Source organism: Tauraco erythrolophus, chromosome 18 (assembly GCF_009769465.1).
Source record: "Tauraco erythrolophus isolate bTauEry1 chromosome 18, bTauEry1.pri, whole genome shotgun sequence".
Taxonomy (NCBI): Eukaryota; Metazoa; Chordata; class Aves; order Musophagiformes; family Musophagidae; genus Tauraco; species Tauraco erythrolophus.
Window position 1 is genome coordinate 1,596,690 of NC_141482.1, and position 19,793 is coordinate 1,616,482.

Here is a 19,793-nt window from a genome sequence, read left to right on the forward strand (position 1 = left end):
TACCAGATGCTGCAGCTCAGATTGACTCCCAAGTCCATCCTTCCTCGCCAGCTCTCCAGGGAAATCTCATCAGAAGCAATTATTTAGCAGAGGTTTCTAGCAAGGCTGAACCCGAGCGGTTCAGAGAACGTAACCTGAAAAAGGTTACCTGGGAAATGCGAAAAGCAGACCCCAGGCTTGGCAGCTGGGACAGCAAGGACCCAGCAAAGGTGGTGGAGCACCCAGCAGCAAGGGCACAGCGGGTATGTGACACACCACGTGGCACCCGTGCCGCTGCGCAGGGGAGGATTAAGGTTACGGGCAGGCCGTACGCTTCGTCCGTTCACGTTTGTCCTGCAGGACAGCTAAAGACTTCACAAGCGCCAAGAACAAAGCACTGCTCAAATTCCACCGCTTCTGCCACAGAAGGTGGAAAATAACACAGGAGCAGGAAAACATTTGCACTGGTGAGGAAGCCCAGCACCCTGACATAGGCAGCACAGGCGCGAGCGGCAGTGCTGCAGTCACGGTCCTGGCTCTGCCTGTGGCACGGGCTGCCCGGGCACCAGCCTGCGGGCAGCGCCGGCGGCACTTCTGCCCCTCCGCAGCCCCAGGGAGCGGGGGGCTGGCTGCCCGCTGCCGCTCAAACCAGGAGAAACCATCCGTGAAAACATGAGCCATGCCCCACGCAGGGGTGTCAGCGTCAGTGTTTGGAGCAGTTGAACCCGAAATGGAAACCTAATAATTGATATTGAATAAAGAGGGGGGGGCGGGGGCAGGGGGACGCAGAACAAGAGGGAAAAGAAAAGAAGATGAGATTAGAGGAGAGAGAGAAAGGAGGAAAAACAGTTACTAGGGGAAGGGCTTCCTTGAGGAGTGGAATCAGAAATCGGTGAAAGTCCCTGGCAGGAAAATCATAGAATCATAGAAGGGTTTGGGTTCGAAGGGACCCTAAAGATCATCCAGTTCCAACCCCCCTGCCATGGGCAGGGACACCTTCCCCTACACCAGGTTGCCCAAAGCCTCATCCAACCTGGTCTTGAACACTTCCAGGGATGGGGGAGCCACAACTTCTCTGGGCAACCTGTGCCAGTGCCTCACCACCCTCTGAGGGAAGAATTTCTCCCTTAGATCTAATTGAAATCTCCCCTCTTTCAGGTCAAAGCCATTGCCCCATGTCCTGTCACTATGCACCCTTGTCCAGAGCCCCTCTCCAGCTTTCTTGCAGCCCCTTTAGGTACTGGAAGGTGCTGGAAGGTCTCCCCGGAGCCTTCTCTTCTCCAGGCTGAACAGCCCCAACTCTCTCAGCCTGTCTCCATAGCAGAGGTGCTCCAGCCCTCGGATCATCTTCGTGGCCTCCTCTGGACCCGCTCCGACAGCTCCATGTCCTTCTGATGTTGGGGACCCCAGAGCTGAACGCAGCACTGCAGGGGGGTCAAATGCCACCTCCCAGCTCCTGTCTCCTTTACCCGGTGCCAAAGAAAGCAGAACTGCCCACGCACCATGCCCCTGGCAGCATCCAGGCAGGCAGCAGACCTCACACTTGCCCTGCTGCCCCAGTTCTGACAAGAGCGTGGCTGTCGCCCGAAAACCCCCGATGAGCCCCGGCAGGGCCATGCCGGGGTGGGAGACACCATGAGGGCTGCGCACGGTACGGCCCACCGCCAGCCCCTGCGAGAACACCGAGCCACCGCGGGCAGGGTGGGTGCAGGCTCCTCCCCACACCAGCTCCCTACAGCACTGCCCGCACAAGCCTCTCCGATATCCCTTTACCCTGCGCTCCCAAGCACCGTCTGCTCTCCAGGACCTGTCCTCCACATCTGCCTCCACAGCAGGTTTTATTTCTTCCTAGTCCATGGAAATGGCAACAGAGGCAGTTGGTGACTGCCAGGAGCACCAGGTCGCACTAAGGTCCTTCACAGTTGGGTTTGACCCATCGTCAGTAACTTGGCAGCTGCCTTGGGCCTTCCGGAAGCCCAGGCTGGTCTCTGACATTCCCTCAACACCAGCCTTCCCGTTCAGTAGCGATGCTCGTGGGCGACTCAATCAGAAGACTGCCTACTGTCCTGAGGGTTCTGACGTTTCTCTCCCGCTCCTGCACTGTGGTCTCATTGCTTAACTCTTCCTGCAGCCAAGGGAAGGATGGACAGGTTGTGAGCACATGTACAAATCTCTTCAGCGAAGCCCTCTCGTCCTCCTTCTCTGGCTGCAAACTGGAGTCCTTCGAGGAGACCTTCCCTGGACAAAGATGATGAGTTCCTTCAGGCTCCTTCTCTGAGTTAAGGCTTGAGATGTATGTTGGAGATCAAAAAGCCTTAAGACAAGTCTTCTGAAGCCTGGAACAATATGTTCACCCATGGCAGCACCTCTCAACCATTAAGGAAAACCCCAAAGCTCCAGATTTATTTCCAGTCAGCTTCTTTCTCCTCAAACTTTGTTGGGATGAGCACAGTCCACTCTGAAGGAACAGCCGACTGCTCTGTGGTGTGATCTGAACTCTGCTCCGGAGGGCTCAACGTCAGCTCCGGACACAGCTCTGGTTCCACAACTCATGGCAGAGCTTGAGGACCCTCAGGGATGTTCAGAGCAAATACTTGAATACTTGGGTATGACTTCCAGGAAAGAAGAGAACTTCTGGAGCTTTGGAGGTCAGCAGGCTGGCAGGACAGTGTGTGCCAAGGGAGGAGCTGAGTCTAAGATGTGATGATGCTGGGAAGGGTCTGTCCATAGGACAACCTTGACTTCCCAAGAGGTAATTTACTTTCACACTTTCCTCCCTGCCCTTCCACCCTGATCTGTGCTAACACATCTGCTCTAGGAACAGGAGCATTTGGGAAGGTCATTCTCACTGTGGCCTACACATCACAAGAGAGAGCAAGCTGGTAGAAAGGAATGATGGCACGGAGCAGAGACAGCCTTCTACCCCTGCCAGCAAGGCCCATCACCTCGACAGAGCCCAGGGTAGGCTGGAGGCTTCTTCCTTTGGCCTCCTCCAATGTCCCTGCCATCTTTCTTTGCTCCTCAGGGAGCTCCTCTAGCTCACCTGAGAGGAAAGCACGAGCCTCACGGCAAGGAGGGGGAATAAGTGAACCTGAGACGTTGAGATAACACACTGGGTTGCTTTGTCACCCAAAGCTGAAGAGGCTCCTGGGACCTCCCAGCCCAGCATTCTGCTCCTCCAGCAGCAGTGAGGACTGAAGGATGGAGGGGAAGGTGGAGATGCGTGTAGCTGGAGGTGAAAGATAATCCAACCTCAATGGGTCTGAAGCCCACGGGCACTGAAACACTTTCTGACTGAGCATGATGAGAGCTCCAAGCTCTGCAGAAGTGCTGTCCTCATGTCATCACCCTCTCAGGGCCATGAGTTCCTCATGCCTACCACTGGCCAGAAGAGGACAAGTTCCTACATACCAACTGCTGAGTCTCAGCCACTAACACCTGGAGAGAAGTCACCAGTAAGGTCACCTCGGCACCTGCATCCCAGTGCAGCCCTGGCACCCCGAGGGTCTCCAGAGGGGAAGACTCTCTGCATCAAGAGATGTGTGAGCACCTCATTTCTGCTGTTCCTGCCCACCAGCTCCTAAATACTGGCACACAGAGGGTCCCAGCATGGACCAGGAGATGCTGCTGCAGAGCCCAAGCTTCACTGAAGGTGCCTGTATCCTTGTAGGAGCCCGAGGCTGTGCCCAAGCCCTTGCTCATACCCATTCTGCCTCCTGGGCTGGCAGGGCCCAGACCGCCAATGATGGCAACTTCTGCACCGACTAAGGGAGATGACAAGGAGCAAGAGTGGGACCAGCCTTGCCCCTGCCCTGCCTGTCTGCCCCCCTGCCCGACGCTGCTCCTGCTCCCTGGGGACATTCAGGCAGGACGTGCACCCCAGCGTCGCTGGGCACTGCGCTGCAGCCCAGCTGGGTCCAACCACACCAGGACCAAGCCTCTAAGACCAGTTTTCTTCTGCTCGGTGGTGTCTTCTCTTGGCTCTCCTGGGAAACAACCACCATCACGTGAGACAAACCCTGCGTGCTAGCAGTGCCTGGAGCCCATGTTCCTCACCCATGGGCACCACGCGAGGATATCAAAGTAGCACCACCTCACTTTGCACAGGCATGAGTCCAACATTTCTGATGCCTCCAGAGATGCCCCATTTCAGGGTGCCTGGGCCTGGGGAACCAGTAACTGTAGCCAAAGTGAAAGGAAAGCGCAAGGGAGTTGCTAAAGGCAGCTTGTAGCCGGCTGCCTGCTGGCACCTGGAGCGGGCATGTCATGGTTTGATGTGGAGGGGGGGGTGGTTCTGATGGCAGGAGAGGGATTTTGCTCCCTGCGACCTCCCCGGTTTTGGATCCGGGTTAGGCTTAGTTCTGGCCACCGGATCAGACTGCCATCCCCCTCGGGGTTGAGCCAATAGGGCGCCTCTGCGAATTGCCCTATTTAAGTCAGGACAAGGGAACCGGAAAAGGTGCTTCGCCCAGGATCGACCAGAGAAGGGAGGAGGGCACTGCCCCCGCTCCCTGGCTCCCGGCCGGGCGGCTGCCTGCGTCGGGCCGGCGCTGCCCACGGAGGATGGCGGCGGCGGAGCCAGCTGGGGAACTCGGGGGCACCCCACTCCCAGGGTGCCCACTGGGCTGAGTTCACCTGGAGAGGACTGAGATCTGAGAGAAACAGCTGCATCGACAGCAGGTCAGTGAGGATGGAGCGGGAGGAGGTGTGCTGGAGCCGAGGTTCCCCTGCGGCTGATGGTGAGATAGCAGGCTGCCCCCCTGCAACCAGGACGGCCTCGGTGGAGCAGCGACCCACTCGCAGCCCGTGGGGAGAAGATGCCTGAGCCCGAGGATGGTCGTGTTGGGGGCACGGCAAGGCAGAAAGGCATCTGGAGTCTTCGTGACGACCCACGCCGGAGCGAGTGGCTGCAGCTCCCTAAGTACCCGAGACTGTGGTATAGCCCACACCGGAGCAATCTGTGGGGAAGGATTGTTTCCAGTGGGCTGGACTCACGTTGGAGAAGTTTGTGGATTTTTCCTCGTGGGTAGGGGATCCATTGGAGCAGGGGAAAAGGGTGTAAGGACTCCTTCTCCTTTAAGAAAGAAGCAGCAGTAACAGCACGGAATGAACTGACCTGCACTCCCCCAGTCCCTGCCCCCTGTGCTGCTGGGGGGAGGAGGTAGAGCCGGGAGGAAAAGGAAGGTGGGGGGGGAGAAGGTGTCGGTTTTAAGATCTGGTTTTGTTTCTTTCTGTCCTCTCAAGTAATCGGTTTTTATTTCCCTTTGTCCTTCTAAGTAATCATTAATAAACTGTTTTGCTTTGAGAAAAGCGCTGCCTGTTTTGCCCAGGACCATGGTTGGTGGGTGCTCCCTCTGTTCTTGCCTCAACCCTCAGTCCTTTTGGTTTTTTTTTCCCTCTCCTCTCTACTTTATTGGAGAAGGAGAGACTGTGTGAGTTTTAGTTGCTGGATCAGCCTAAAACCACGACAGTCCTTTTTGGCGCCCAACGTGGGGCTTGAGGAATTTGAGATAAGAATAGTGACTGGGAGAGGTAACGGGCAAAACATGGACTTCACAGTGCTGAAAAACAGAAGGACCTTGGGAAACTTTGATTGTTGTGACTGGTGAAGGGACAAGGGGTGGATTGTTTGTAAAATGTGTGTTCTTCTTCTTCGATGTTGTTGTTGATACTGTGTTCTTTTTCTGTAACTCTGTGTTCTCTTTCTGTAACTAAAGTTGTGCCTAAATATGGAATTCGCAGAGGCGAGGGGTGGAATGTCATGGTTTGATGTGGAGGGGGGGGTGGTTCTGATGGCAGGAGAGGGATTTTGCTCCCTGCGACCTCCCCGGTTTTGGATCCGGGTTAGGCTTAGTTCTGGCCACCGGATCAGACTGCCATCCCCCTCGGGGTTGAGCCAATAGGGCGCCTCTGCGAATTGCCCTATTTAAGTCAGGACAAGGGAACCGGAAAAGGTGCTTCGCCCAGGATCGACCAGAGAAGGGAGGAGGGCACTGCCCCCGCTCCCTGGCTCCCGGCCGGGCGGCTGCCTGCGTCGGGCCGGCGCTGCCCACGGAGGATGGCGGCGGCGGAGCCAGCTGGGGAACTCGGGGGCACCCCACTCCCAGGGTGCCCACTGGGCTGAGTTCACCTGGAGAGGACTGAGATCTGAGAGAAACAGCTGCATCGACAGCAGGTCAGTGAGGATGGAGCGGGAGGAGGTGTGCTGGAGCCGAGGTTCCCCTGCGGCTGATGGTGAGATAGCAGGCTGCCCCCCTGCAACCAGGACGGCCTCGGTGGAGCAGCGACCCACTCGCAGCCCGTGGGGAGAAGATGCCTGAGCCCGAGGATGGTCGTGTTGGGGGCACGGCAAGGCAGAAAGGCATCTGGAGTCTTCGTGACGACCCACGCCGGAGCGAGTGGCTGCAGCTCCCTAAGTACCCGAGACTGTGGTATAGCCCACACCGGAGCAATCTGTGGGGAAGGATTGTTTCCAGTGGGCTGGACTCACGTTGGAGAAGTTTGTGGATTTTTTCCTCGTGGGTAGGGGATCCATTGGAGCAGGGGAAAAGGGTGTAAGGACTCCTTCTCCTTTAAGAAAGAAGCAGCAGTAACAGCACGGAATGAACTGACCTGCACTCCCCCAGTCCCTGCCCCCTGTGCTGCTGGGGGGAGGAGGTAGAGCCGGGAGGAAAAGGAAGGTGGGGGGGGGAGAAGGTGTCGGTTTTAAGATCTGGTTTTGTTTCTTTCTGTCCTCTCAAGTAATCGGTTTTTATTTCCCTTTGTCCTTCTAAGTAATCATTAATAAACTGTTTTGCTTTGAGAAAAGCGCTGCCTGTTTTGCCCAGGACCATGGTTGGTGGGTGCTCCCTCTGTTCTTGCCTCAACCCTCAGTCCTTTTGGTTTTTTTTTTTCCCTCTCCTCTCTACTTTATTGGAGAAGGAGAGACTGTGTGAGTTTTAGTTGCTGGATCAGCCTAAAACCACGACAGGGCACCCGCAGCACGGCTGTGCCACAGGGTCAGTGCTGCCTCAGGAACCCTGGCACAGCCCCCTCACCCGCATGGCCAGCCCCGGGGTGCCCAGCGGGACTCCACTGGAAGGGCTCTCCCAGGACCCTGCCTCACATCCCAGAAGAAACAATCGGGGGAGCAGATTTCACCAACAGCCCTGTCCTGGCGAGGGGTCCTGCCCATCGCTGAAGAGCGGACCCACCCGGAGAGCAGCAAATGGCTCGAGCTCTGCTCAGGGGCAGGAGCCACCTCGGGTGGGTGGAGAGTCCCATGGTGGGACAAACCGCGAGACCGAGGGGTGGGGAGAGAAGGAGGATGGTGACAACCTCAGGAGAGGAGACAAGGCTTTTCTGTGTGAAAGACTCCATGCTTAGGGAAGCTCCGTGCTCAGATGCAAAATCGTCTAGGGTGTCCTCTTCCATCGTCTGTGCCAGCACAGAAACCCCAGCACCCGGAGAGAGACAGAGAGACAGAGAGACACAGAGAGACACAGAGAGAGAGAGAGCATGAGAAGGAATGAAAGAACAAATGGTGGGGAGGTGGGTGGATGGATGGATGGATGGAAGGATGGATGGATAGATGGATAAAAGGATGGATGAAAGGTTGGACGAAAGGATGGATGGATGAAAGGTTGGATGAAAGGATGGATGGATAGATGGATGAACAGAGGTCACAGCTATGCCAGCTCTAGATGCTCCATTTACATCTCCGCACTTTACGTATTTGCTTGTAAAAGAGATACGGGTTGAAGTCCCTCTTCTTCTTCCCAGGTCAGTGCTCTGCTGAGGGGCTCTGAGCTCATCTCTGCCTGGGTCACCCTGCGGCCCCGGCTCTCCAGTCAGTGCTGGGGACCAGCAGACACACGTGCACATCATGAATCCCCCGCAGAGAGCCCCTGGCCCAGCTGCCCCACAGCGCCCGTGCCCTCCTCTTGCTCTGTAAGACTGTCTTGGGAGGGACCCAGGCCCAAGCGGACCCTGCACGTGGTGTCCACCCCACCTGGAGCCATGCCCACTGGTGCGGGCACAGGACTGGCTCCAGAGCCCCCATGGGGCAGAGAACATAGCGGAGGGGAGAGTCAGCAGGGAGGGTCCCTGGCAGGGAGAGGGCACCCAGGCTGGCAGCGGGGACACTTTTTGCCATGTGCTGCCTGAACCAAGTCAGCCAGGAGCCCAGTGTCACATCCACGCCCCTGACGTCGCACCGGGGGCTCTGCCCGCCCTGGCACCCCCGATGCCAGCTCCCCAGGTGCTTTCCTTTCACACTCGCGGTCCCTCCACAAAGCCAGCAGACAAAGCGCCGAGAGGAGGGGACGCGCGTGCAGGGGGACAGTGTGGCACCGCTCACCCCTCCACCTCTCCCACTGCCCAGGTCCTGGCTAGTGAGAGCACCATGGGGCACCCCTGCGCAGGTGCCTGGTCCTGCTCTGCTGAGGACACCTCTCAGGCAAGAGCTGCACCGGGCACTGCCACGCAGCAGCCGGGCTGGTATGAGGGGTGAAGAAAGCCCCATCTTAGGGGCCAACAAAGCCACAGCCCAACTCTCAGGTACCCCCAAATCGCAGCCGAGCTGGAGAAGGATGAGAAATTCAACTCCATGAAGTGCGTGGGCAGGAGGGGAGATCACTACCAGCAGTGTGAAAATGGTTAGCTTGTTACAAAAATTAGAGACAACAGCCTGGCCAAAGGTCCCCTCCCTCCACCTCGTGTCCCCACCACGTCATTTCCACCATGCTCCCCCAGGACAGCCCAGGACGCAGAGACCCAGAGCCCACCAGCTGAGGAACACCTCCCCACAAGCGACTTCATCCCCTCCATAAGAGAAGCAGTGGAACAAACCTCGCTGGCTTTTTCTGGGGTTCCCTTTGGTGTTTCATCCTCGTGCTTGGGTGAGGAAGAGGCTGGTGAGGAAGGCAGCCTCCTGTCTCGGTCCCTGTGAACCAGCTTGCTGTTGGGCTCCTTCAGGGTCCGTTTCAGCTCGTTGATGCTGGCCTGATGCTTTAGCAAAACATCTTCTGGCTTGTCTAAAAACTTGGGGAAGGAGAGAGGAAGGTAACTATGATTAAAGCACCAGCCAAGAGATGAGCAGGGGTGCTGGGAGGGTTCCCTTCACACTGGGCTTCAATTTAGGGTCTCAGGAGCCAAACGAACAGCAGGTCAGAGCACCCCGGCCTGCGGTTCTCACTAAGAGCGTTGCAGGGAGCAGCAAAAAGGCCGACCGCGTGCGGTACGCTTCCCTCCGTGAAGGGCACGGCATGCCCCTTCGGCTTCGCCAGCACGGCCAGTTGAGGACAAGCTAAGGCACCTGGAGGAAGAGTGCGGGCTCTCCCTTGGGATCAGCAAGGGATCGGGTCCTACTGGAAATACCAGCAGCCTCCTCTGCTGCTCTCCCGTGCCAGGCACAAAGGGAGCCTGAGCCTCTGTCCCAGCAGGGCAGGGAACTGGCATTTCCAACGGCATTCCTTCGAAGCGGGCTTCTGCCGAAGGGCAGGAGGTCAAGGGCTGGTCAGAGATGTCCAGCATGGATCCAAGGCTGGGTCATCATGGACCAGCCTGAGCCCAGCGGGTGTGGGGGAGTTTGGCCGGCTGTGGAGAGAGGACAGCTCAGAGCGCTCAAGTACAAGGTGGGGTTTAGGCGTTGGAGCATTGTTTTGCGAGAGTGCAGGCACCGGGGTGGCTCCCCTCGTCCTGCCGCAGAGGTGGGCAAACTGGTGCTCAGAGCAAGAACCAGCAAGAGCAAGAACCCCGGCTTCTGCTTCGAACTCAAACCTCTTCTGAGGTTCGAAAGGAGTCACCTAAAATACCTCCCCCACTACTTCTCCTCAGCAACAGCCCAGACACCCAAGAGAGTCCCAGGAAAAACCCTACCAAATTTTCCAGATCCTGAAGGTTCAGCGCAATTCATGGAAAAACTCCCCCCACGGACCCGTGTGTCCGAGCGGTGCAGCAGTGCTTCACGGTTTGCCCACCTCTGGGCTCGGGGTGCGCCGGGGGCTGGGGGACCAGCGCATGCACATGCAGCGGGGTGAACGATGAGGCAGGCAGGGAGGGACCGGGACTGGTGCCCAGTGCCCCAGCGGGGTCTGCCCCACGGTGCCGAGCGGGCCAGCGAGGGCTGTGCGGTGCCAGGGTGGCATCGCCTGGCTGAGTGTGCCCCTGCTGACGGCTCCAGTCAGGATCTACATCCCACTGCGAGCGGAGGGGAAACCCCTGGGGAGCAGACATGGATTTTAGACTGGGATCAATCACTCCTGATGGGCGGCCACCGCAGACACGGGAGTGTGCGCAGGGGAGGGCACAGCCTCCCTCTTCTCTGTGACAGCCCCATCTCAGGCCAGGCAGATGCAGGCAGGTGCCCTCTGGCACAGGGATGGGTGCGAGTGCCTGCCCCCATGGGCATCCAAGCGGGCGCTGAAGGCAGCTCGGACACTCATTTGCCTCCAGTGATGGCAGCCACAGCACTACGAGGAGCTCCAGCCCGGCTCTCCATGGAGGGGAGCCATGCCACGGGCGCGGGGGGCTGCGGGAGAGCAGGGCAGTCGGGCAGGGCAGGTGCCGGAGGCGATTCGGGGCAGGCATAAAGCAGAGCGCGGGCTGAGAGTGATGGGACCAGCCTCCACGGGAGGGCTGGGGCCGCAGGGCTGGACGGAGAGGAGACACGAGGCGAGGACATGGCGGAGTCAGTCACAGGAGCAGAAGCCAGGTCTTCCCAACGGGCCAAGGACTCGGCGCGGGGGCCTGGCCGTTGCGCCTTGGGAGGGCTCGTGCTTACACGTACGGTATAGGGCCACCTTACTTAGTGGGATAGAAGATGCCGTGTGCGTGCTGGGGCAGATCCCCAGCCGTCTGCTCCTCAGGCTTCTCTAGCATCCAACCCCCCCACCCTGGTGCATCTTGTATTCCAGTAAATAGGGTGACACACAGTGTTGCTTTGGAAAGGATGGACAATATGATGCACCGATGAGGACTAAGATACTCCAGAGAGAGAATACCTCCTGCTTGTGCCTGGGGGTTGTTTCGTGCTCCGGCTGGCAGCAAAGAGAGGGTTAAAAGTAACCAGCAGGGTCAGTCGAGGGAATTTGTCACAAACATCACAGTTATGTTGATGAGCTGGTAGGGGCAGAAGGACCGGACCCCCCGGACCCCCCTCCCTTCGCAGCGTGGGACTGAAATGGGCTGGGGTGTCCCTGGGACAGCCCGGGGGCTGGGGCAGGGAGTGGGTGGGCTGTGCCCAGGCAGTGGCAGGCACGAGTGGGCACTGGTGTGCGTGGTCGGTCCCCATCCCCATGCCTGTCCTGGAGCAGGGCTGCCTTCAGGTTCAGCCCTGCCTGGGAAGAGCTTGAGACAACCTGGAGGGTGCTTGGGAATCAGAGTTGAGCCGATCCCCTGCGACAGCCCCATTTCCACCGGTGAGGCTAAGAGCCACGTCCCAAGGATCCCACCAGCCTGGGGCACCGCTGGCAGTGAAAGGGCTGCAGGGGACCGTACCCCGAGGTGACCCTTCCTGCCTGCAGCCCAGCCCTCCTGCCTGTGCCCGGTCCCGCCTGCCCTGCCTGGGTGTGAGCCAGCCTGCCCCTCCACCGCCGCCCTCCTCTGCCCGCCTTGTCTGTACCTTCAGCTCCTTGATTTTCGTGGGGGTGGTCACCTCCTCGTCCTCCGTCTCGGACCGTCTCCTGCTGCCAAACTCACCGTCCTCGTCCTGCTTCTCACCCTCCGCCCCAGCGTCATGGTTCTCGCTGACAGAGGCTGGACGCGAGAACTCTGCTGGTGGGGGAGAGCCTGAGTCACCCTAGCCCTGCCACCCCCAACCCTCACCCAGCCCCCCAGACCCTGCCCTCCACCCTGCCAGCTCAGACCTGGGGGCCGAGGAGCCCTGAACACCCTGCAGCAGGGATGGCCGCTCCCAGGGGTCCCTGGGTTTTCCTGGTGGCCCCAGAGGGCACAGGGAGCTGGGGGGAGCCCCTTCCCAAGCTGCCCAACCCCAGTCCCCCCATGTCCCCCTGCTCATGCGCAGCCTGAGCTATTGCTTGGAGTGGGGACAGCCCCTCTGCCGTGGGGATGAGGCTGGGGACAGCCTCCAGAAGGAAGTGCGATGGCTGCTGTGGCCCTGCCAAATGAGCCGAGGACCTGAGCCGAGCAGCTTGCCCCTCGCCCCCGCCAGCGGACCAATCTCCCGCCCCCTCCCCAATTTGGGGCGTACCTCCGTCAAGGCTGCGAGACATGGTGTACCGTTTGCTGGAGGAGCGCTCGAAGAAGGGAGCCGGGCGGTCGATGAGGGCGCTGGCCTGCCGCGTCTGCGCCTGCGTCCGCCCGCTGTAGCGGAACTTGGAGCCCATCACCAAGAAGCCCTTGGGAGGGGGCTCTGGGGACACCAGCCTGGGGGTGAGAGAGGTGGAGAGCCGTCAGTGGGCCCCAGCCATGCACCCCAGCACTGCCCACCACATGTACCCATGGCAGCAGAGGCAGGAGTGTGTCTGTCTCCAAGAAGGGAGGTCTGGAGAAGGTCTGGAGAAGGTCTCCTCACCTGAAGAAGGTATGATGCTCTATGCAGACCTTCCAGAGACGCTTGGCGGAGCGGTGGTTGGGCAGCTTAAAGCCAATGGTGCTCTCAAACTGTTCGTACTTGGGGGAGACAGAGACACGACATTACAGGCAGGTCCTGCCCTAGAGGACATGATGGGATGGCAGCTACCTTGCCAAGGCCCTCAGGGTCCCCCGGCAGGAGCCATGACCATGCAGAAAGAAGTCTTCTTCAAAAAGCCTCCTGATGTTTTTTTGTGAAGAATGGAAGATACACCAAAAATGGCCCTCAACCCCCCTTCCCTGGGACACCTCCCTATGCCAGCAGGGTCACGGCATACGGCTGGTGGGGAAAGGAGCGTGGGGTGTCCTCAGCCTGCTGAAGTCACTTTGCCAGTGAAAAAACGAGAGAACGAACAAGAAACCACTTGCTGAAAGCCTCCATACGCCACAGGAGATGTGCTCTCTTGGCCAGCATGGTCATTCACTTGGGACTCTTGGGGCAGAGGCTGGAGCCAGGCAAGGACCACCCACAAGGCAGCCCCAGTCCAAAGGAGCAGGCACCCTGCCGCAGCCCACAGCACCCACCTCACCCGGGCGGATCTTGATGTAGAAGTTGCTCCTCTTGTAGGAAATTTTGAGGATCTTGGGCCAGGCGAAGCGGTTGATCCTCAGCCGGTCCCTGTAGATGAGGAGGCCGTTGGCGCAGACGCCCAGCATGATGTCGATGCCCTCCGAGTCCTGGAGGAGGCAAGAGGGATGGGAGGGGACTGCTCAGCTGCCCAGTGAGAACCAGTCCGGCCAGCAGTGCCACGCTCCCTCCTGCTCGGTGCTCTGCTACATGGCTGACAGAGAGGTCACTGAATCACAGTCTGGCTGAGGTTGGACCTCAGGAGGTCCTCCGGTCCTCTAGGACAAGAGGAAATGGGTATAAGCTTAGTCAGGGGAGGTTCAGGTTGGATGTTAGGAAGAATTTCTTCTCTGAAAGGGTTGTCAGCCACTGGAACAGGCTGCCCAGGGAGGTGGTTGAGTCCCCATCCCTGGATGTGTTTAAGAAAAGGGTGGATGAACTGCTTAGGGATATGGTTTAATGGGAGATTAGGGACGGTTGGACTGGATGATCTCTAAGGTCTTTTCCAGCCTAGAAAATCTATGAAATCTATGAAATCTATGAAATCTGGTCCAACACAGGGCCACCCAGAGCCGGCTGCCCAGGACCTTGTTGTGGGAGGAAGGGGGTAGGTGGGGAGGGGTGTGCAGGCAGCAGGCAGGATGGGGTGGCAGTGGCCATTGCTCTGGTAGCCCCAGGGCCCTGTACCTTAGCATGGTGCAGGTCCACCCCATACATGGAGAGCTTCTTGGCGTTCTCCAGGAAGTGGATCTCCGCTTCCCCGGGGGTCATTCCCCTGCAGGGAGACAGAGAAGGGAACACGTGGCTGGGTGCCCCACCGGGCACGGGCCAGCTGTCTGGTGCCTTCCTCGCCACCAGCCCGTCGTCTCCTGGGGCTCACCGGTAGGTCTTGTGCAGCTCCATGATGCGCTCCTCCAGCTCCCGCGTCTGGTTGGGGGCGAAGCGGAGCTCGCTGACGTAGTTGCCCACGTGCTCCTCGGCATCGTAGTCGCCCAGCTCGGCCTGCACGGCGTAGGAGCCCAGCAGGGCGTGTGTGACGAAGGAGCAGGGCAGGCGCCCCGTGATGATGTCCGCGCGGAGCTGCAGGCACAGGTAGTATCTGCAGGAGGGGACAGAAGGTGAGTGCAGGTTGGGGCTCCCCAGGGAGCAGCAGCGTGCCCCCCACCTCACAGTTCTCCGTGGGGATTGCCACCTCTCACGGCCACCTTCCCGGTCCAGCTCTGCATGATTTAGAGGTGCCACATGCAGCAGGAGGGCAGCGAGCCCCCATGCATCCCCCGGCTGCTCATGTCCTGCCGGAGCCCTGCCCCATGGCACGCTCTCAGCTGGTCCTCAGCGAGCTGCCCTGGCTGCTGTGCCCGTGGAAGGGTGGTTCTCACCTTGTGATGTCCTCCGTGAGTTGGGCAGGGTCTGGAGGGTAAAACTTCACAGTGAAGGCGAAGTTCCAGGGCCCGCCTAGGGAGGGGAGAGAGCAGTAAGGGCAGCAGCCACACTGGCTGCACACAGCCAGGCAGGAGCATCTGGGCATCCACTGAGGGTCCCACGACTCCTCCCAGGCCCAGCACAGGGCAGGGACAAGGAGGGTCCAGAAGCTGCCAGGAGAACAGCCATCGGGACATCAGCATGACTTGGTTAATCCTTCCCAAACAGCTGGGGAGAGAAAAGCACCACAACTTCAGGAGCCATCGGCTCAGCGTGACTACTGATGGCACAGCAACAGCCTCCCGTGTCCCAGAAGGTGACACCTTGGGCAACAGCCCTTCTGCTGCCCCAGCAAGGTAATGTCATGGGCAAAGGCACTCTAGGACCTGTCGCAGCAAGCCCACTGCTCCCTCCCATCCCTGTCCTCCCTGCTCAGGACAGGTGAGGATGGTGCCCAGAGAGGGACCAGGTCTTAGCCAGCTCTGTGGTGGCATACACAGGGTCCTTTGCCCCCCGCCCCCATAAAAGGAGAGGTGGGTAACAGGCAGCTGAACGAGCAACAGCATCCCTGTCCCCAGGCCAGTTGCCAAAGGGTCCCTTCAGGGTGGATGAGGAAGGGACATGCTGGGGGACAAGCACAGCCGAGCCATCCGGGAGCCCCGCAGGACACCCCAGGGCTGGGGAGGATGGACCCTTCCCAGGCACTTACTGCGGATCTGCTTCTTGATCTCCTTGGAGGGGTCCAGCCAATTCTGCAAGGAGGAGACAGCAGGTGAGGGGGGCCCCGCAGCATGGAGGGGGCGGCGGCAGAGAGACCCCCCATGCTCACCTTCTGGCTGTCCGAGTCACAGAAGGTGAGGCCGAAGTAGTCCTTCTCCAGGAGGTTGAGATGCTCACACACCATGTCAAAGAGGACCTGGCCTCGGGCGTGCTTCTATGGGAGACATGGAGAGGCTGAAAGTGAGCTGGTGCTCCCGGAGACCCAGCAGGTGCGGGCAGCACTTGCTGGGTGCAGGCGGGGAGCACTGAAGAGGGTCAAGGCAGCCCTGGCCCTCCAGGTGACCACCAAAAGGTGCTGGGCTGCCTTTGAGAGCAGCCCTCTCTCTACCCAGCAGCACCGCTTTGGGGACATCCAGGCGGTCCTGGGGCTGTGGGGCCAGGGCATGGTTGAGCCCAGCCAGCAGGTCCCATGGGCCAGGGGGACCCGGTGCCCAGTCGACTCACCCCCGACCACACCAGGAGATGGTGATGCCAAACCAGAGAGGGTCCAGCCAGCCCAGCACCTCCACTCCAGCCCAGCAAGCTGGGACAAATGGGCCCAGAGCTCACGGCAGCCAGCACTGCCCGTGGGACAAGCTCCTTCCCAACACCCTACCCACTGGTGGCAGTGGCGGCTGGGTCCCGGAGCACGGTCTGACAAATGACAGCCACGAAGATCCCAGGCCACACGCAGGGATGGAGAGCGCCCATTTTTTGTGTCCTTCGAGTTCCCCTGAATTTCCCTTCCCTTCGCTCATGGAGATGGAAGGACAACCCCTCCCATGTGTGTTTCTGCCGTTTTCAGCCCAGCAGCTCCCATCTCCACTCTCCAAGGCATCCATCTACCAGGGCACCTTCACAATGTGCCCCAGGGATGGCAGCCCAGGGCATCAAGCGGCACAGCCCCGTGGGCCACTGCCCTCGGCTGCCGCCCCGGGCTCCTGCTGCCCTGCAAAGTTTTTCCAGCAGTCACAGTCACCTCTCCTGGGTCTCCTCTCTCCTGCTGACCCAGGTTTTGAAGGCAGGGGCTCACCCTCGGCATGTACCGGGCTGTCACACTCAACAGTTTGACTCCCCCTTTTGATTTGGACTGAATTAAGCCTTAATTAAGGTGCAGGCAAGGCACAACCATTCCCACAGGGCCTGTGAGAAGGAACTGCAGCTTGATGAAACACAGCACCAGCCTTCCTACGCTAAACCCTCTCCCCCATCTATGCCCCAGGCAGCTTTTTTAGAGAGCAGCAGCGCTCTCCAAGTCGACCCCATCCTCTGTGCCGCAGCAGCAGAGTCATGCCAGCCGTTGCCATCTCCTTGCACACCGGTTTGGCTTGGCCAATGCTACGGGGAGAGCCAGGGGAAGGACGACCACGCCGGGGCTTGCGCAAGCCGCTCCTGTGCCCCGTGAGCCCCTCGCAGTCCCGGGGGCGCTCTGCTCCCTTTTATTCTTCGGGAGGGCTTTCATCTTCATGACAACCCACCTTTCCACTGGTTTGTGACAAATTTTAGCGCTAAAGCGACAATCTGGGGTGCTGGAGGGCAGAGATCAAAGGCCCTGATGATTGTGCTGTGGGTGGGGGGCCAGAGCCCCCCACCACTAGCTGTCTCGGGGTGCTCGCTGGTCCCAGGCAGCCCCAGCAATCAGGCAGTCGTGCTCCTCACGCTCACCAACCCTGCACCAACCAGAGCCAGGGCAGGCAGGACCCGTGTGCCGCTGCAGCTCCGCTCTGCGCAGCCAGCTCCGAGCTGCCACCAACAAAAACCCGCTGCCTGCTTGCCAGCAGCCAGCGCAAAGGTCTCCCTGGCAAAGCCTCTGGGATTTCTGCTCTTGAACGATCTCAGTTTTTGCATTTTTAAGAGAAACTGCCAGTCCTTAACAGCGGCCCTGCCACCGGGACGATGCCGCAGGTCAGGGCAGCGCTGCCTTCCCCACCCGCTGGCCGGACACAGCAGCGAGTGCTGGGCACAGAACCGGGCGCTCCCAGCAAGCGCTTCTCCTGCCAGCTGCCTTCGCCCTCGTGGCAAGGCCACAGGACCCTTCATCAAAACCAGCCTCACCTCCTGATTTACTCCTGGGTGTCCTCCAACCTGTCTAAGGAGAGGTCCCGGTGCTGACAGCGGCTGAAGCAGCCCTGCAGCATCTCCCCATGCCACGGCAGCCGCTGGCAGGTGCCGGTCCCTTCCGTCCCCCGCTGCAGTGACACCACCACCAGGGAAACGCACTCCCCGGCGCACAACCCGGCAAGCCCATGCCATGCGCTTCCAACGCTGCACAAATATTGGGTGGCCTGCACACCCAGAGCAGGGTGGTGGACCACCCACCCAGGCGCACGGCGCTGCCTGCACATGCCAGGACGCAGTACAAGGATATGCACGTGTATCACCCTTACGTACGTTTGCACACACGCACGCACGCCGCTGCCAGGCTCCAACACAGCTCCCCACATGGTGCCAGGCGTGCTGGCTTGATGGCGAGGGACAGTGAGGGATGAGAAGGTGAACACAGAGTGGATGGATGCAAACCTGGGGCAGCCGTGCAGGTCCACGCCTGTCGGTCGCTTTGCATCAGCGCGTCCGCACACCCGTCCTTCGCCTCGGCACACGGGACAGCCAACACGCTGTGCCCACGAGGCGTGGGCAGACAGGCTGGCACGCGGCTGCCAGGCAGAGCTCCATCCCCCATCTCTTAAGCTTCCGCTTTTTAGACACTTTTCTATTGTGAGTAGCTGCCAAATTTGGATTCACTGGGCTGAAATTCCCTGCTAGGGTCTGGCTTTCCAGATTTTTTCCTTATTTTGAAATTTCAACTTAAACGGCTATTTCTTCCAGCCCTAACCATTCTATGATTCTATGATTCTATGATTTCCATGGATCTTTTTCCCTAGGAGAGAAGTACTACAAAGGTGTCCTCAGAAGAGCCCCGACATCAGAGACTCACTGGGCTGGGCAGGGTCCCTGGGCTCAGACGTGTCCCCTCCCTGGTGCCAGCGCAGCCCCCTGAAGCTGGGACTCACCTCCACCTCGCACTCGTACTCGGAGCCATCGAGCAGGGTGACTCTGCAGAGCGTGCTCTTCACTTTCTTGGTGGTTTTCTGGGGGGACTTCTGGGTCTTGCTGGGAGTTGTTTTGTCAGAGAGCCCGTCCGTCTCGCTGTAGTCCTTCTCCTCCATCTCTGTGCCCTGGAGTGGGGAGATGCACAGGGTTACTCGGCATCACTGCCAGGATGGACGGACAGACAGACAGCGAAAGCCCTCCAACAGCTGGCAGAGAGGGCAGCTGACAGCAGGAGGTTGATGACAGCTTGGGAGTCCACGGCCAAGCCCAGTTCCCCCAGCCCATGCCACCGGTAGAACCAGGGTCCCTGGAAAATGGATGCCCGTGAGCTCAGGGTCAGTTCAGCCCCCGAAACCTCCCTGCCCAGCTGCCCAGTTCCGCAGGCAGGGCCACGCCGGCACCGTGCCCGCTGGCACGGCAGCTCCAAGGTCGACATCGGGGCACAGCCACTGCTCCCAGCCCTGCCAGGGGCAGCTCAGTCCTGGGACACGGGGCCACCCGTTTCCTCTCCCCACCCTGGCCGGCAGCCACGGCAGTGCCATTCCCAGTACAGTCACCACTTTGGGTTGCCATACTGCTCCTTCTGCCTGTCCCGCCTGCAAGGACCTGTGTGGGCAGCTGGGAGGCAGCTGGCAGAGCCTATCGCTGCCCTCGTTGTGAGGGGCTCCATTACCCCTCCAGGATGCTCCCCCAGGGTCAACAGCGCAGGGAGGTGCCCACCAGCAGCCACCACGATGGGCAGCCGAGAGCGGTGCCCTTCCCCGCTGTGCCTTCCTCTCTGCCACATCTCGCAGCACCTGGGTGTCGCCCACTCACCGGCTCCGTGTTTCGGGCATCAGGCTGTGCCCCGGGCTTCTCATTGGCATCAGTGTCCCGGCCGGCAGGGTTGGCAGCTGCGGCGGTGGGACCGTGCGCGGCCGCTTCCAGCTGCTGCTGCTGAGCCTCCTCCTGCGCGTTCTTCACCTCCGAACCGGGGCCCGTCTCCGTCGTCATGACCGCTGCTCAGCCTGCCCTGCCACCACCACCCGCAAGGAGAGACAGGAGGTGTCACCCAGGCAGCCAGCAGCCCAGGATGCCCCCGTCGCACGGGCAGGTGTGGGACGTGCCCAACTCTGCCCCGCTGCCCGCACGCACGGATCCACCGCCGGACACCCAGCTCCCTGCCCACGTCAGGGGTGGCTTTGCAAAGGGCCCGTGGCAGCAGCCCAGGGTGTCAGGATTTCACACCCAGTCGAGCCAGAGGAGAAGAGCTGGTGGTACTGGGAGGGACATGGGTGGCAGGGACCCACTGTGGTCAGGGCACGGAGCTTGCACCCCATCCCCGCACTGACAGCAGGGAGCGGGGCTGGCCATAACCCCCTGCTCCCCCCAGCCCCAAGGCCTTCAGAACCTTCACTAGTGGTTTTTTCTGAGTGGAAGGGTTTATTCCGGGAGGAAAAAG

At 59.9% G+C, this 19,793-nt stretch overlaps 1 protein-coding gene across 1 annotated transcript in view; it reads right to left on the reverse strand.

The window, feature by feature from the left end:
- The window catches only part of EPB41L1 (erythrocyte membrane protein band 4.1 like 1), a 30,961-nt gene extending 11,616 nt beyond the window's left edge, over window positions 1-19,345 (reverse strand). Inside the window, exons 1-14 of the mRNA XM_086623128.1 lie at window positions 19,169-19,345; window positions 18,313-18,477; window positions 15,372-15,476; window positions 15,252-15,294; window positions 14,500-14,575; window positions 14,001-14,219; window positions 13,808-13,895; window positions 13,078-13,230; window positions 12,494-12,591; window positions 12,170-12,345; window positions 11,582-11,730; window positions 10,962-10,997; window positions 8,809-9,000; window positions 7,297-7,395 (exon numbers count right to left, since the gene is read on the reverse strand). Coding sequence (XP_086479254.1) covers window positions 7,297-7,395; window positions 8,809-9,000; window positions 10,962-10,997; window positions 11,582-11,730; window positions 12,170-12,345; window positions 12,494-12,591; window positions 13,078-13,230; window positions 13,808-13,895; window positions 14,001-14,219; window positions 14,500-14,575; window positions 15,252-15,294; window positions 15,372-15,476; window positions 18,313-18,477; window positions 19,169-19,345 — 1,776 coding nt within the window. The remainder of the gene's footprint in view (window positions 1-7,296; window positions 7,396-8,808; window positions 9,001-10,961; window positions 10,998-11,581; window positions 11,731-12,169; window positions 12,346-12,493; window positions 12,592-13,077; window positions 13,231-13,807; window positions 13,896-14,000; window positions 14,220-14,499; window positions 14,576-15,251; window positions 15,295-15,371; window positions 15,477-18,312; window positions 18,478-19,168) is intronic.
- Between the last annotated feature and the right edge of the window lie 448 nt (window positions 19,346-19,793).